Genomic DNA, 17,872 nt, shown 5'->3' on the forward strand with positions numbered 1-17,872 from the left:
TCACAGTTTGCCACTGGAGTCCTCTTCCACTCCTCCATGACGACAGCATGGAGCTGGTGGATGTTAGAGACCTTGCGCTCCTCCGCCCTCTATTTGAGGATGCCCCACAGATGCTCAATAGGGTTTAGGTCTGGAGACATGCTTGACCAGTCCATCACCTTTACCCTCAGCTTCTTTAGCAAGGCAGTGGTCATCTTGGAGGTGTGCATGTTGGAATACTGCCCTGCGGCCCAATCTCCAAAGGGAGTCTGCTTGTCTTCAAACTGTTTGCGGGCTTTCTTGTGCATCATCTTTAGAAGAGGCTTCCTTCTGGGACAACAGCCATGCAGACCAATTTGATGCAGTGTGCGGCGTATGGTTTGAGCACTGACAGGCTGACCTCCCACAACTTCAACCTCTGCAGCAATGCTGGCAGCACTCATACGTCTATTTCCAAAAGACAACCTCTGGATATGACGCTGAGCACATGCACTCAACTTCTTTGGTCAACCATGGTGAGGCCTGTTCTGAGTGGAACCTGTCCTGTTAAACCACTGTATGGTCTTGGCCACCGTTCTGCAGCTCAGTTTCAGGGTTTTGGCAATATTCTTATAGCCTAGGCCAGTGATGGCGAACCTTGGCACCCCAGATGTTTTGGAACTACATTTCCCATGATGCTCAACTACACTGCAGAGTGCATGAGCATCATGGGAAATGTAGTTCCAAAACATCTGGGGTGCCAAGGTTCGCCATCACTGGCCTAGGCCATCTTTATGTAGAGCAACAATTCTTTTTTTCAGATCCTCAGAGAGTTCTTTGCCATGAGGTGCCATGTTGAACTTCCAGTGACCAGTATGAGAGAGTGAGAGCGATAAGACCAAATTTAACACACCTGCGACCTTGTAACACTAACAAGTCACATGACACCGGGGAGAGAAAATAGCTAATTGGGCCCAATTTGAACACTTTCACTTAGGGGTATACTCACTTTTGTTGCCAGCGGTTTAGACATTAATGGCTGTGTCGAGTTATTTTGAGGGGACAGCAAATTTACACTGTTATACAAGCTGTACACTCACTACTTTACATTGTAGCAAAGTGTCATTTCTTCAGTGTTGTCACATGAATAGAAATAAAATATTTACAAAAATTTGAGCGGTGTACTCACTTTTGTGAGATACTGTATATGAATTACAGCCTCTGGCAAAGTAAAAGCATGTTAGGAATGTCAGAGATACGAACAAAGAGTATATTACACCATCTCAGGAATATTCAGAATACACTATGTATGTCCAAGGCTCACATGTCAGAGCAAACCAACACTTTTTACAGACAGACCGGGACAAAAGTGGAATTTAGCATTGGTGTCAGATGTAGAAGTCCAACTACTCCAAACTCTTTCATTTTTTTTAAAAAACAAAACCCTGTTTAGGTATGTGGTGTGGTAGGATGACAGGGCATTCAATAATCCCTTCCAAAACTGTAGCACAGAAGCTATAGTTTTTTTTTCCAGTGTAAAATGATCGCTTTACAAGCATAAAATAGCAGTATGCTCAGTAGGGTTCTGTGTGCCACTGTTGTAGCCATCCCCTGCACTAAGCCCAGTAGACAGAATTAAATGGATAAGGGGACTGGGATAGATGTGACCTCCGCAATCGTTTGGGTGACCCCATACAAAATTGTTGGATCAAGGGACAGTGGCAAAAGACATGGGAAAAATCCACTGGGGTAAAAGTTCAATGCCAGCACTCTGCCGTAGGGGACTGATCAATTATGCATAACTAAAGCCGTCCCTACACTATACAATTTTCTTGTTCAATTTCCTTTAGATTTACCTGCAACTATGAAGTGCAAGGGCCCGATTGCATACACATTTAAAAAAAAAAAAAAAAAAAAAAAAAAAAGGTGTTTAGGTTTGACCTCATATTATATGGTTTTGGTAAATCTAAAGGAAAGTTGTACAAGACAATTGCATATTGTATGGCCAGCCTTAGCAGGCGTGAGAGAGATGCTGTGTAGAAATTTATAACAGATCAGACGATCTGACACCAGAGGCTGAAATGGATAATCCCATTTCTCATCCCAGTCATCCCTTTGTAAATCAGGGACATCAACCACTAATTTCTCCCTGCAACCCTCATTTGAAGGGGGTCTGACCGCGAACAGTTCTTTGTATACTTCAGACAGGTGTTTTACCAAGGAAACAGCACATAATAACCTTTCTAGTGAGAAGGACTCTTGAGTGAGCAAGCCAAACTGGGATACAAGGGCATGACGTAATTGTAGCTATCTAAAAGAGTACCAGTTTGGAAGTGCAAATTTACCCTTTAATTCAACGAACATCAACATTTTTTCCTAAAAATAAAATGTCTCCAATCGTTTTAATCCCCCTGGTGGCCCAAAGAGCTGGTTCTGGCAAGGCCATGAAATGTGAAAACTGAGGGTTGATCTACAGTAGGAAGCAGTTGAATCTTTAACCCCTGGCAGGTGTAGTTTTTGGGCTTGCCCCCGTGCCTTCATTAAGATTTTCATTGAGCCAGTGATAGTATCCGGAGCCTAAAGCCCCCTCTAAGGCTGGGTTCACAATGGAACACGCAGCGGCTCATATTAGGAGTCCGGTGCGTCTCCATTCATCGTTTCAGGTCCGATCTCAGCCCGAATTTTGGGCTGAATTCGGACCTGAAACAGACCAAAAGACGCACAGGGCTCCAGTGCAAATCGCACTGGAGCCGCTGCAGAGATGTGTGAATCAGCTCCATTGAGAGCCAGTCACAATCTCAAGCTATGCGAATTGGATGCGGGGAAACCGGCATCCATTTTGCATAAGTGTGAACCCAGCCTTAATCATAAAATTTTAAACGTTCATAAGACCCCACTAGAACAGCCTCTACACTGTGGCAGCATCACTATAATCTTCCAGCAGTCACCTACAAGCAAAGACCATCTGACCTGCCAAATAATGCTTATGAAGGTCAGGTAATGCCAAACCCCTTGCATGCATATTTAATATACATCCTAAACGGCAAGTCAGCGGATTTAAAGCTCAACTTCATCTACAACGTATATTGGGATCTACGCCGTTGTGACAGTGCTCAGGTCTAGCAGCCAATTGCTGCAAGCGATGTCACCCCTCCCCCTAGTATCCAACATGCTGGCTGTAGAGAAAGGAATGCTGGAGAAACACTGGCAAGGAGAAGATCAGTGGATTGGGAGTCCCTTCTTTACAATGAGCTAGAATGGGGGCAGGATGACAATGCCTCTTTAAATAACGCACATTGTAGTCAGTATTATATTACCTTGTAATGCTTTTCTCGCAGCATTGTCATTCTTAGCTGTTGTTGAATCTGTTCCAGAGGCGCATTAGGAATGCTGTCATTTTTCCAACCATCTTTATTTTCTAGTTTAGGTGACTGTGGTGCATTGTGGCCAGCTAAAGGAAGACAGAAACAAACTTTATAGGGACCCTGTGGCCAGATCAATTATTTCAACAATCTTCTCATAAGATTATACAGGCATTTCATTTTAGACATTATTTACCTGCAGCAGTTTACACTTGCAGCTGTCATTGCTCTGAGGTTTTGCATCTCAATCCATCCAGTTCCGAGATTAAAGCCGGAACTGGATGAAATTTAGACGAAATGAAATTTAGCCAGTTCAGCAGGGACCAGCTAAATTTCGATCAATGTATGGGGCACTATCAATCGACTTGTGTGCAACCAGCCTGTTGGAAAATTTTTTGTCAATTGGCACCGCTGACTGATTCGTGTATTCTGATGACAGGGAAGTCTCCCCACTACCAGAATGCAATATAGCACAGCAGGAGGGATTCACCCATCCACATCAAGTGTGTGGATGGGGTAATCAAGTCATTTTTTGAGTCACCTCCATCAGATCATCCCCCTGAGGCTACGACCTTTTGCACCACCTCCCCCTCCCTTTAGATTGTAAGCTCTATGAGCAGGGCCATCCTATTCCTTCTGTATTGAACTGTGTTGTAATTGCGCTGTCCCCCTTTATATTGTAAAACGCTGCACAAAATGGTTTGCACTATATAGAAAAAAAAAAGAAGAATCATGTATGGCCAGCCTTACAGTTAAGAGGGTATGGGCACATAACACATGTATACCTGATATGTGTCCTAACCCCCCCCCCCCCCACCCTTTTATCAAACATCCAAGCCTGTCTCAAATAAATAAAAACTGTTGGAAAAAAAAAAAAAAAAAAAAAAAAACACATTTGGAGTTTTTCAAATTTGGCTGCAAAGGTGGAAATATACTTTAAACATTTTAGTTAAAGTGGTTGTAAAGGCAGAAGGTTTTTTTTTATCCAAAAGCATTCTGTGCATTAAGATAAAAAGCCTTCTGTGTGCTCCAAACCCCCCCCCCCCCCCCCTTATACTTACCTGAGCCCCATCTCGGCCCAGTCCAGGACTCTCCCTCCTCAATGGCCAATGAGGAGCGGGCTGGGCCGAACCGCAGCTCCATGTGTGAATGGACACAGGGGGCTGCGGCCTGGCTCGGGTGTCCCCCTAGCAAGGTGCTTGCTGTGGGGGGACTCAACAGGAGGGAGGGGCCAGGCGCAGCGAAGAGGGACCTGAGAAGAGGAGGATCTGGGCTGCTCTGTGCAAAACCAACTGCACAGAGCAGGTAAGTATAACATGTTTGTTATTTTTAAGAGGAAAAAAAAAAACCAAACAACAGACTTTAGTATCACTTTAATACTTTTATTTAGTGCTGAGAAAGACCTACCTGTTGCAGTCAATGTATTGAGTTGTGAGGTCAACTGACAGACATGATTTTGTAGGCCTTCTATCTGTTTCTTGTGCTCTCGTGTTTGTTGTTCATAAAAGTCTTTCTAGAAAGAAAATAAAAATAGGTGAATAGAAATAGATGAGGTGTAGCTGGATACACTAATCAAAAACCATAAACATGTATTATATTTTTCTTTTATTGCACACAAAACCAAGCCCCCCCCACTACTCCCATCTACATCTGTAAGAATATTTTCCATTGCTGCACTGATAGTTAGCATTTTTCTTTGTTCTTGGAATTTTATCATTGCTTTGTACTTTTGGCACCACCCACTTTCCCAGATTTGCTCCAGAGGAAGGCAAAAAAAAAAAACCCCACAAAAGCATGAACAAATTTGCTCCAGCAGGGGGGAAAAAAAAGTCTTCCTGACTCCCCCCCCCCCCCAAGAGGCAATCGGATATTCCCTGGATCTTTACCTATAAATGTTAGTATCCAGTTATATTATGTACAGTTAGGAAAGAATCCAGACCTCTTTAAAGCAATCTGAGCTGAACAGAACCAGCTCTTTAGGGAGTCCATTCCATTTTCACAGCTCTTACTGTGAAGAAGCCTTTCTGTATTTGGAGATTAAATCTCTTTTCCTCCGAAGATAAAAGAGTGCCCACTTGTCCTCTGTGATGACCTCAAAGTGAATAACTCACCAGCGCAGTCCCAACAGTGCCCACCAGTTCTGCTGAACAGTGCCCATAAGTGCCGCCTACCAGTGCCCTTCAGCACCGCCTAATAGTGCCCATCAGTGCCGCTTATCAGTGCAGCCTCATCAGCACCGCCTCATCAGTAAAATCAGTGAAGGAGAAAAAATTACCTGTTTGCAAACTTTTAGAACAAACTATGAAAAACTTAAAAAAAAAATTCAAAATTTTCAGTATTTTTGCAAAAAATAAAAAACCCAGAGGTGATTAAATACCACTAAAATAAAGCTCTATTTGTGTGAAAAAAAATGATAAAAAATTAATATGCAATATGGGTATAGTGTTGCATGACAGTGCAATTGTCAAATTGTGACAGCGCTGAAAGCTGGCTTGGGCAGGAAAGGGGTAAAAGTGCCCAGTAGGCAAGTGGTTAATCCAAGAAAGGAATTTGCTTGCCTTGGAAATCGAAGCTTGGCATCGCATGCTATTATTAAGCTTACGATCTGCCAGAACACCCAGATCCTTCTCCGCCATTGATTCCCCCAAGAAGGTTTATTTTATTTTTTTTTTTAATTAATAATCTTGTTACATATTAAAGAAAAAAAACCCACACTGTTGTATACAAAACATTCTCAGGTCTGTTTCCCCATGCTGTGAAAACATATTATAGTCCCAGTTGGGACCTAGGAGTGCACAGCTGTGGACTCTCCTCTCATCCCTTATAGCTCAGGTTAATGATGCCATGACAGCCATTCAATTATCACAGAAACGTTTCTCCTGGCCACAAATGGCACTGACACTCTCACGCTCTCCATGTTTGCTGTGAGCAAAAACAACATACATGGATCCCTTTAGTGCCAGTCTATATTCCCCCCCTTCATTTTCAGAACATTTTTCAGTTTTCAGTACTGTGATTGCATTTACTTGAACAAGCAACACCATACACAAATGGATTTTATATCAATCTTTTGAGACAGATATAGATTTCTCTTGGTGGCATTTAAAAGCCACTGAGTTTTTCTATTTTTACTATATTAAAAAAAAAAATTGTAACTTACTTTCTGTTATAAAATCTGAAAAATAAAATTGCAGAAACAGTGCAAATGCACCCAAAATGACTCCTTTTTGAAATTTTTGCCAGAATTTTTAGGAAATGAAGAAATGTGCCGCCATTGAAATGGTTAAAACCTAGAGAATGATAATGGAGCACCAGATACAGTGTACATCATTAATGTACGGATCATGCACAAAGAGAGGAGGAGTTAGTGAAGCAGACAACTTACAGGTTACATACAGTGGGAGGATGGGGATGGTTATTGTGCAGGATAAGGGAGGCGAAGGGTTAAAATACAGAGAGGTGAGTAGGCAAAAGGAAGATTAATGCATGCTGTCCGGGACAATTTTTTCATGTGTCACACACGTTAAAATCATCATTTTATGCCAGAAAATTACTTAGAAGAGACGTAGCTAATAATTATCTGGCCTCACTTCAGTGAAGCATCACAGCGTCTGCCTAATGCTTGTTTTACAGCAATGTCAGGACATGCCGTACTATTGCTCAATAAGTAAGCCAGATTTCCATTACACCCAGCAGCTCTTACGTGATGACATAAAAAATGGGATTAACATATAATAAAATAATTACACTGAAAATTATAAACTTGTGAGACAATTTTATAGCAGGTGTCATATCCCTAGAAAAACAACAAAAGCAAGGATACTAGGTTGTAGGGATCTGGATTCACCCTGGGTACCAACAAGATAATTTTTTAAGATAATAAAGCCGAATTCCAGGAATTCTATTCCTGCACATCCAGTCCAGAGAATTACACAGCTCTGCCCCACAATACAGCTCCCTCTCAGGGAGCAAACTTGATCACTCTCTGCTGCAGTTTCAATTTAACTTGCAGGTCTCCCCACCACCTCTGCCCTGTGACTGGACAGTGCAATGATAAGCAGCACACTAATTAACTTATTGTTGTCTCTTCCAATCAGCATGCTGTTTGCAGTTTAGCATACCTGATTGTTTCCTTGCGCTATTCTATAAGAATAGGGCAGAGGCTCATACCAAGTCAAATTCAGGTACTTAGGCCACTTGTATTAAAAAACAAAAACAAAAAATAAAAACCACACACAACATTTAAGTAATACTAAAGGCTATTTTATTTCCTTTTATAAAAAAAGAAGAGTTTACTTACTGCTCAGCAATACTGAGCATAAAAGGTTGCTTTTCTCCTTTGACAGTCCCCTGCCAGTGCTGTCAGCATCTCCCTCCACCGGGCGTCTCCTGTAGCAAGCCAGGTTCTAAGGAGGCACATGTGTGTTTGAGCGCTGTCTAGCTGGGCTGTGTGCATTCATAGCTACACTCAGCATTGGGAAGCCACACCCCGCTCCCTCCTCACAGGAGTAAAGAATGCAAAGAAAGCAAAGAATGCATTAAAAACAGACCTCTAATCCTAAGGCCCCTTTCTCATGAGGCACATCCATTTTGACAGACTACGCTTGCTCAGTGGGCGATTGATCCTCTGATCCCCACTGAGTAGGCAGAGGACAGGTCCATCTCCGCTCATGTGCAGAGACAGACCTGTCAGAGCCCCGGATCCGCCTGTCTGTTTTCGACAGATCCCATCCGATCCGCCAGTGGATGGAAAATAGGACCTCCATCCATCTGGATTTGGCAGACAGGATCGAAAGGGATAGAGGCAGATGTCAGCGGACATGTCACAGCTGACATCCGTCGCTCCATAGAGGTGAATGGAGCGTCCGAACAGGTCCGCCTGAAAAACATTCTAAGTCCTATACTAACTAGCCTGTAGAGGAAAAATATCTACATTTACCTATTCTAAGGGCGCTCCAGTCTGGTCACATCATCGGCTCCTAGAGCCAGCTTCAGGGGAGAGGAAAGATCACCTACAACGGCTGCAATGCCTGTGCAGTGACGTCACCCATAAACTAACTATGGGGCATCCATTGTTGGTTGTCCTTCCTCTCCCCTGGGAGCCGATCCAATGACTGGACCAGAGCACCCTAGAATAGGGAAGTATAAGCATCTAGCTTTTACAGGCTAGTTAGTATAGGACTTAGAATGTGGATGGGAGCAGGATTAAGATTAGATAGGTGTAGCCCAGAGGTCTACAAAAAACATTTCTACTTTAGAGCCACTTTAAAGCAGAACTCCACTCAAAAGGGGAAGTTTCGCCTTAAAGCGGAGTTCCACCCATTTAAAGTCAGTAGCTACAAAAAGTGTAGCTGCTGACTTTATAAAAAAACACTCACCTGTCCCATGGTTCAGTGATGCGGGCGCACAAAGCCGCGCTCCTCTCCCCCTCCTCTCTCACTAGTTCTTTCTCTCCCCCTTCCCGCAGTTTTCTAGGACACAGATCCCAGAAGACTGCGGGACCATTCACAAAGCGTGGCTCACGCAGGCGCAGTGGGCAGCCGGCTGTGAAGTCGAAAGCCACACAGCCGGCTGCTCACAGTTAGGATGCCGTCACTGGGAACCCAAAGGCTAGTGAAGGACAAGCCCAGGTGAGGATGGTGCTAGATCTACGGACAGGTAAGTGTCCTTTTATTTAAAGAGTCAGCAGCTACAGGATTTGTAGCCGCTGACTTTTACTTTGTTTTTTTTGTTTTTTGTTTTTTTTAAATAACATGTTATACTTACCTCCTCTGTGTAATGGTTTTGCACAGAGTGGCCTGGATCCTCCTCTTCCCGTTTCCCTCTTCTGTGCTTCTGACCCCTCCCTCCTGTTGCGTGCCCCCACAGCAAGGAGCTTGCTGTGGGGGCACCCGAGTGGAGTCACAGCTCCTGTGTCCATTCAGACACATATAAAATGACAAACTCCATATTCAATACGGGTCTACTACATATTTCCAAACCACAAAACATATTCTCTTTCATAGTAGACAAAACAAAGATAGATAGTGAAGCTTCATTTAAGGGATATATATTTTAATCTTTTATTTTATAATAGAGAGAGTTCATTTACATTGTTACAGCTAGAAACACAAGGATGAAGGAAAGGTTTTCCAGGGATACTTTTAGTGCAAGCTAGAGAATAGGTGCACTTGTATTGCCTAAAGGGCTCAGGGTAGGTTGCCCATTAACCTTAGAGGGGGTTTAACAAGCAGACATGATCCAATTGCAGCTTCAAATCATCCAAAGGTTGCACAGCATAATAAATAAAAGGGTGAGATTTACTAAAACTGGTGCACTCAGAATCTGGTGTAACCAATCAGCTTCTAACTTCAGCCTATTCAAATAAGCTTTGACAATAAAAGCTAGAAGCTGATTGGTTACTATGCACAGCTCCACCAGATTCTGTGTGCACCAGTTTTTGTTATGCACTTGGGGACTAGAAACTCACACGCATCCTACATACTAGGAGGAGAACAGCTGGGGGAGTCAATGGTGGAGAAGGATCTGGGTGTTCTGGTAGATCATAAGCTTAATAATCACATGCAATGCCAAGCTGCAGTTTCCAAAGCGAACAAAATCCTTTCTTGTATTAAGAGAGGTATAGACTGCAGAGAGAGAAAGACATTATTTTGCCACTGAACAAATCATTAGTAATACCTCATCTAGAATATGCAGTTCAGTTTTGGGCACCAGTTCACAAAAAGACAAAATCGGGGAACTGGAGAAAGTGCAGAGAAGGGCAACCAAACTGATGAGAGGCATGGAGGAGCTCAGCTATGAGGAAAGATTAGAGGAACTGAATTTATTCTCTCTTGAGAAGAAGAGATAAGGGGGGATATGAACAACATGTTCAAATACATAGTGGTCCACAGTGATCTTGGTGTTGAGTTTTTCACTTTAAGGTCATTACAGATGACAAGGGGGGCACTCTTTACGTCTAGAGGAGAAGAGATTTTATGCAGGTTTATTCACAGCAAGAGCTGTGAAAATGTGGAATAGACTCCCTCAAGAGCTGGTTCTGACCGGTAGATTGTTTTAATAAATGCCTGGATTCTTTCCTAGATAGACATAATATAACAGGATACTAATATTTATAGGTAAAGTTGATTCAGGGTTTAAAAATTCAATAAAAATAATACAAAAATAAATAATATAAAAAAAAGTTAATTCAGTCGGGGGGGGGGGGGGGGGGTGGGTGGGGTTGGGGGGAATCACTCAGGAAGGAATTTTTTTTCCCCATGCTGGAGCAAACTGGATCATGCTTTATTGTTTTTTTATTTGCCTTCCTTCTTCCAGATCAACTGTTGGTATAAGATTGTGTGTGTATAAAATATATATATGGCCTTGTGCCTTTTGTGTTTGTAACTATGTAGTAAATCTCCCCCAAAGAGTCTACATTCTGCTCTTCTTATTTATTGTATTAAAAGCTAAGTGACACTTTCACCTTCTCACTGCTGGGATTCTTGCTGAATTGACTGGTCAGACATACCATATTCTACCAGCAAGATCCCAATCCAGATACGCATGCTGAAGGTATAGTGTATGTGGACCATGTACTTAACGTTACAAAAGGAGTGCTAAGCAGACAAACTGGGGTAGGGATTGAGGAGTATAAAAACTTCATATCAATAAAAGGTCCGAAAAGAGCATCAAATACATCCAACACGTTTCAGGGAAAGGCATCCCCCTTCTTCAGGGTTTGAGCAGTGGATGTTATTAATACCACGGTGAGATGCAATAGAAGACCTACGCAAGGGCTTGATAAAGTCTGTCATTTATTACCAGCGCCATGAACCAAGTACTGGGACTTGTGGTTCAAATTTATTTTTGGTAGACAACAGTGTCACTTTAAAATTTTTCCTGAATTCAGATCTAAAATAAAAGGAAAAACAGAGACTGAAAAAGGATATGCAGCGAGAGTCCCTTTTCTTCAATAACATGGTAAGCATGCCAAATTGGAAATGAATCATATTTTGCATTGCGTTCAGGCAACTCATTTCATCAAGAACTGAGCGTGAGAATTGTGAAAGTCTGGCCCACGTTTCAAGTCGCTGGCGGTGATAGTTTACCTTTTGCTGTAGTTCTTTTTTGTAGCGCTCTTTATCCATACATGCCTGACGATATGCTTCGTAGGCTCTGTTAAGCTGATCTCCTTGGCTTTTATCCATATTTCCCAGTTCTGTATCATCACTAAAAAGGGTGAGGATAATAACTGCAACCTTCAAAAGACAAAAAAATAATTAAAACCTACCTGAATCACAGGATCATTCACAGTACATAACCAGGATTACACCACCATCAAAATAGTTACCTGAAAATTACAAAGAATTGTTTCCCAACTGCTCTGCTCAGTGTCTTGCTCAATCAAGTCATTCTTGGGAGGTTTAGCAATATACTTCCACCTACAGGAATTAGAATGAAGATCAATAAGATCAAGCAGTATATTATGGCTTTCATTATCCAAGAACAAAAAGCCAACCTTATTTACCAACATGGGCAATCATTTAAACCTCCCTGAAAATTGGTGCAAGCAGCCAACAAGGGCACTCTATTGTGTAGACCAGTGTTTCTCAATTCCAGTCCTCAAGGCACTCCAACAGGTCATGTTTTCAGGATTTCTATTATTTCGCACAGGTGATTTGATCGGTTGCACTGCCTTAGTAATTACCACAGCTGTTTCATCTGAGGGAAATCCTGAAAACATGACCTGTTGGGGTGCCTTGAGGACTGGAGTTGAGAAACACTGGTATAGAGATTACCCATGACAACCAATGGAAAAATCTGGAAAAGTCAACAGGGCCAAAGAGGGAAGTGGTTGCAAACCTAAAAAAAAAAAAAAAAAAAAAAAAAAAAGGGGGGCTGGGGGGTCCTCTTTAATACATTGCAGCTTACCCATCCTTAGATGTGGCAGCTATGTTTACCTAATGATCCTACCAGTAATACACTTCTTGTTTTAGGTTGACAATGTTTTCCTTATGTATCGAGGAGCAGCACCATCACCCTAGGCTTCTCTCCTGATTTAGTCACTATTCCCTCTCCTTATCACAATAAACATGGGGGATGATCTGTAGTTTACAATGTCAACTAGGCAGGTCTGATTAACACTGCAGGGTGCACCGCAAGCTCATCAGATCGCAACAGGTTTTTTTTTGCACATATTTAACAGATATAGCAAAAACACTTTCAATGGTACTGTACATTTGACACCAAAGTATACCGGAAAAAATAAAAGCTGCCCAGTCACTTGTGAAAAAAAAAAAGTGACCAAATGTGTCAATTTGGGTTATAAATAGGGCTGCAGCTAACGATTATTTTAATAATTTTGATTAAACGGATTAAAAAAAAAAAACTTTAAAAAGTTTGTTTTATAATTTAGTTAATATGTAAAGTTTAAAAAAAAACAAACAAAAAAAAAAACAAAAAAAAAAAAAAACAACAATTTATTCTTGAATAGCTATACACCGTGGTAAACGTAAGTAACCAGCTATATATGCTTAGCGAACAAAATATCTAATCCACTCTGATAATAACAGACAGAAGAGATACAGTATCTCACAAAAGTGAGTACACCCCTCACATTTATGTAAATATTTTATTATATCTTTTCATGTGACAACACTGAAGAAATGACACTTTGCTACAATGTAAAGTAGTGAGTGTACAGCTTGTATAACAGTGTAACTTTGCTGTCCCCTCAAAATAACAACACACAGCCATTAATGTCTAAACCGCTGGCAACAAAAGTGACATATTATATATATATATATATATATATATTTATTTATTTATTTATTTATTTATTTTATACCCAGACGTAGGATATACAGGGTATTTTAACTAGGAGTCAGACATGAAGCTATATGAAGGGTGTGTGGGTGTGGGGGGATATACATATTGTATATCAACCCTTTCGCTGCCAGAGCCATTTTTGCGGGGGGGGTTTTTTGTTTTTTTTGCACGCATGTTTAAAAAATCATTCTAGGTCTGAAGATTACGCAAAACCCACAATTATATATTTTCTGAAAGCAGACACCCTAGAGAATAAAATAGTGGTAGTTGAGATTTTTTACATCACACGATATTGGTTTAGGAAACGCAAAATTTTAGTAAAAAAAAAAAAAAAAAAAAAAAAAAAAAAAAAAAAAAACACATTAATGTGAATTTTAGGGCAAACAAATGCAATAAAAATTACCCAAATTTTCCATCACAGTTTTTGACGCTGCTTTTTCCTGGCAGCACTTTTTTTTTTTTTTTTTTAAACATCTTGTACATGAGGCCTTACTGAACTGCCAAGCCTTCAAATGATTGATGTCATAGTTGATCACATGTGCAGCACCTTGGCAGCAGAAGATCAACCAGAAGCCATTAATCCATTCCATCCTGTAAAACAATGGTTCTCAACCCTCTACTTAAGTACCCCCAGCAGGCCATGTTTGCAGGTTTTCCTTTATCTTGCACAGGTGCTTTAAAGCAGAGTCAATGGCTTGGTATTTTGGACAGCTATTTTATCTAAGAGAAATTCCCAAAAACATGGTCTGTCGGGAGTACTTGAGGACAGGGTTGAGAACCACTGGTGTAAAGGTTAGGAGGATTTAGTTACACTTTAACTCTAAAAACATCCCTCCTGTAAAGAGAACTGTCACTTTACTAATTCAGGGCACAGTAATCACTAGTCTTGATATGGCACCCGCTTCCCCCAAACTACTTATACTCACTTTCCCTGCCACTCCGCCTACTGGAACGCTGAGAATAATAACCTGCACCCCTCTATATTGTGTCAGTCTCCAACCCTGGCAATTGGCATGTTCCTCATACCTATAAATAAAGGGCATTTCTCATTGCTGCCTAGGGCCAGAGGAAAGGGTAAGCAGGAGAGGCCGTCACCTTGGGCTCTCCAGCAGGAGGGGGTGCAAAAAAATGGCAGAAACTGCAACCTTTGCTTCTGAACTTGTTCCCAGCTCTTGGGGATGGGGGGGTGCTCAGGAACCTTGTCGGATCGATGCTGCATCCACCTAGGTGAGTAGAAATGTTTTTTTTTTTCATAAAGCCATATTTCTTTTAACCACTTCCCGCCCACCATATAGCAAAATGACGGATGAGTCATAAATCCAGGAGAGAGCAAAGGCGATGTACCTGCTACAAACATTGCATAAGGAACATACAGGTGTCATAAATGACGCAAGAATAATCCGCTTTCTGCTTCACCTGGATGTCAAATATTCAGCTGAAACACTAGATCCAAACTGAAATCAGTATTAAATCCAAAAGCAAACCTTTATTATATTGCAGTTTAGCAATTATTGGATGTAATGGCTGTCTTAGTTTTCTTTTTTAGGCTTTTTCTTTATTTTCACCTGGTGATCTGGCCAGTAAAGGGCCGTACAACACGGGGTGAATATCAGGCAGTTGTATAGAAATTGGCTGAGGTTTGGCCAGTGTGTACAGCAGCCTGGAAAGGGGCATGACCAAAAAAGGTCTGCCAATCTGTGTCTGATCAGCACTCTTAGCCAATGGCTGAGAGCGCTGACCGATGTGTTCTGGTGGGGGGGGGGGGGGGGGCCACCTCCCTGTCAGAACACAATAGCTCAGCGGGAGGAGATCGCTGTACTAACATCAGGTTGTTAGTACAGCAGCTCCTTCTGAGCTCTTCTGTTTTTTTTTCCTTCAGCCCGCTGGAATGAACAAAAAAATTAAATAAATAAATAAATGGTTAGTGTGCACCAAGCTTTTATTTTTCAACAGAAAGCTCTCTTGCAAATGTAGCAGTTGGAGTGTTTGGGTACAATTGCACATCTGAGGATTTCCAGCAGTTTTCAGCCTGGGCTCCGGTGCGTGTCTGTTCACCAGTTCAAGTGCGATTCAGGCCCGAATTTTTGCCTGAATTCATACCTGAACCGGACCCAAAAACGCACAGGACCCTTTGGCATCCGCACCGCGGCCACCCCAGACATGTGTGAACCGGCTCTATGGAGAACCTGTCACACTTGCATGTCATGCAAATTAGACGCATGTGAACCCAGCCTAAAGCCCCATACACACCATTAGATTTTCTGCAGATTTTTATCTTCAGATTTACCAAAACCATGTAGTGCAAGGGCCTGCCTGCATACAAATTAAAAGTCTTAAGGTTTGACATCATATTCTATGGTTTTGGTAAATCTGAAGACAAAAATCTGCAGAAAATCTAATAGTGTGTATGGGGCTTTAGGCTGGCCATACATTATCCACTTGCTTACTGGGCACGTAAACCCCCCTTCTGCCCAGACCAATTTTCAGCTTTCAGCGCTGACGCACTTTGGATGACAATTGCGCGGTCATACAACACCGTACCCAAATTTTTATCATTTTTTTTCCCACAAATAGAGCTTTCTTTTGGAGGTATTTAATCACAACTGGGATTTTTATTTTTTGCTAAACAAACAAAAAAAAGATATAAAATTAAAAAAAAAAAAAAAAAAAAAATCAATGTTTCATAGTTTGTTATAAAATTTTGCAAACAGGTAATTTTTCTCCTTCATTGATATGCACCGATGAGGCGGCACTGGTGGGCACTGATAGGCTGCGCGGATAGGCACAGATAAGGTGGCACTGATGGGCAGCACTGTTGTTGAGGCACTGATAGGTGGCACTGATGGGTGGCGATAGTGGGCACTGGTAGGCGGCACTGCTGCCTATTGCAAGGTGGAACTGGCAGGGGGCACAGGTGGGCACTGAGGATATGCAGCAGCTCGCCGTGATCAACTGGTGATCGACTTTTTTTTCCTCCTCACGCTGTCAGCACGAGGAGAAAAAATAGCCGATTACCGGCTCTGTTGACATCACATGATCAGCTGTCATTGGCTGACAGCTGATCACGTGTTAAGGGGTCGGGATCGACCCCTTACTCCGATCTGTGATCAGGCGAGTATCATACAATCGCTGATCACAGAGCAGGGGGCGCGCAGGCCGCTCGTGCACGGGACGGCGTCAATGGACGTAGTCCCGGCAAAGCAGGTCCGCGCTGTAGCCGTCATTCGGCTATAGCGCAGATCTCAAGTGGTTATACAATTTTCTTGTACAACTTTCCTTTAGGTTTACCAAAACCATATAATATGAGGTCAAACCTAAACACTTTCAATTTGTATACAAATCAGGCAGGCCCTTGCACTACATAATTGAAGGTAAATCTAAAGAAAATTGCATAAGAAAATTGTATGGTGTATGGCCAGGTTAAGTCTACATAAACTCCTGACATGTCTCAAGATAACAGCATTGTTTTTCCAAAAAACCATTAAAAAGCCATCCTTTAGCTCCAGTCTATTGTCTAGGTCTAGGAAGAAAAGGATGCAATCAATAGGAAGCATTTCTCCAGTCTTTCCCAACAGTAATCAGACACTAAAATTGTAACTTTGCAGAAAGTCACATGGTTAGAGCGACTTTGGAAATTAAAGTGGAGCTCCACCCAAAAAGGGGAAGTTCCACTTCAAGGATCCGTTCCCCGTTCCTCTTGAAAAATTGGCACTTTTGAGGAACGGGGGGGGGGGGGGGGGTTCAGGTATCCGATTTTAACAGGAACCTGCTTTCCACTTCCGTTCTGACCGCTCCTCCCTCCTGCAGTCTTCTGTGACACTGACATGTCCCAGAAGACTGCATCCACCATTCACGATGTGCACGTGCAGTGGGCACCCGGCTGTGAAGCTGCAAGCTGTCACAGCCGGATGCCCATAGTGAAGATGCTGGCGCCAGGGACCGTAGACAGCGGGTGAGACCGACTGGGGTAAGCACACCGCTGGATCCCGGGACAGGTGAGTGGCTCTTTTTTAAAAGTCAGCAGCTACAGTTTTTATTAGCTGCTGACTTATTTTTTTTCCACAGGTGACTGGAACTTCGCTTTAATATGTACAGTCTGGAGGAAAGAAGGGAAAGGGAAGACATGACTAAAAACTTTAAATACATCAAGGGGGTGAAAAAGGTTCAGGAAGGAAGTTTTTTCAATATGAAACCAAAATAAAGAACACGGGGACATGATCTCAAATTAAATGGAGGGAACTAATTTTAGAAAGTATTATTTTACTAAAAGGATAGTTGATGTTTGGAATAAACTACCAGAAGAGGTAGTGAGACAGTCAACAGTAAATGGCTTCAAACATGCTTGGGATAAACATAGATCTATAATCAGACAACAAACAAAAAAATATAATAAAAATAATAATTCAAACGGAACTAACAACAAAAATAACCTAAGAATCTTCCAGTATATAAAAAAAAAAAAAAAAAAGAGAAGAGCAGACTTGATGGACTACTCTGTCTTTTTCTGCCGTCACTTTTCTCTGTTTCTATAAAATCTGCAGTGGGGGCTGATCTGTGTCAGACATTTGTAAATACAGACACGAAAAGCATAGACACCATAATGAGCAGGATTCTTTAAGCTTTGAGTCAGCAACTCAGTTGAGGTGGTAGACGTTGATCCTGTCTGAGCAAAGCTACCTTCATTCTGAAGAGAAAAGCAGAAGAAGACAGGGGCTGCCATTACTGACCCCCCTGCTGAAATT

General features: G+C 42.0%; 1 protein-coding gene across 4 annotated transcripts in view; it reads right to left on the reverse strand.

Moving 5' to 3' along the window:
- Positions 1-17,872, reverse strand: part of TANK (TRAF family member associated NFKB activator) — a 166,589-nt gene that overhangs the window by 87,506 nt on the left and 61,211 nt on the right. For all 4 annotated transcript variants that reach the window (XM_073634056.1, XM_073634054.1, XM_073634057.1 and 1 more), the window contains 4 exons: positions 11,653-11,743; positions 11,411-11,560; positions 4,728-4,833; positions 3,276-3,409 (listed from right to left, as the gene is read on the reverse strand). In XM_073634056.1, the coding sequence (XP_073490157.1) occupies positions 3,276-3,409; positions 4,728-4,833; positions 11,411-11,509 (339 nt within the window). In that variant the 5' untranslated portion in view covers positions 11,510-11,560; positions 11,653-11,743. The remainder of the gene's footprint in view (positions 1-3,275; positions 3,410-4,727; positions 4,834-11,410; positions 11,561-11,652; positions 11,744-17,872) is intronic.

The sequence above is a fragment of the Aquarana catesbeiana genome, linkage group LG06 (assembly GCF_042186555.1).
Source record: "Aquarana catesbeiana isolate 2022-GZ linkage group LG06, ASM4218655v1, whole genome shotgun sequence".
NCBI lineage: Eukaryota > Metazoa > Chordata > Amphibia > Anura > Ranidae > Aquarana > Aquarana catesbeiana.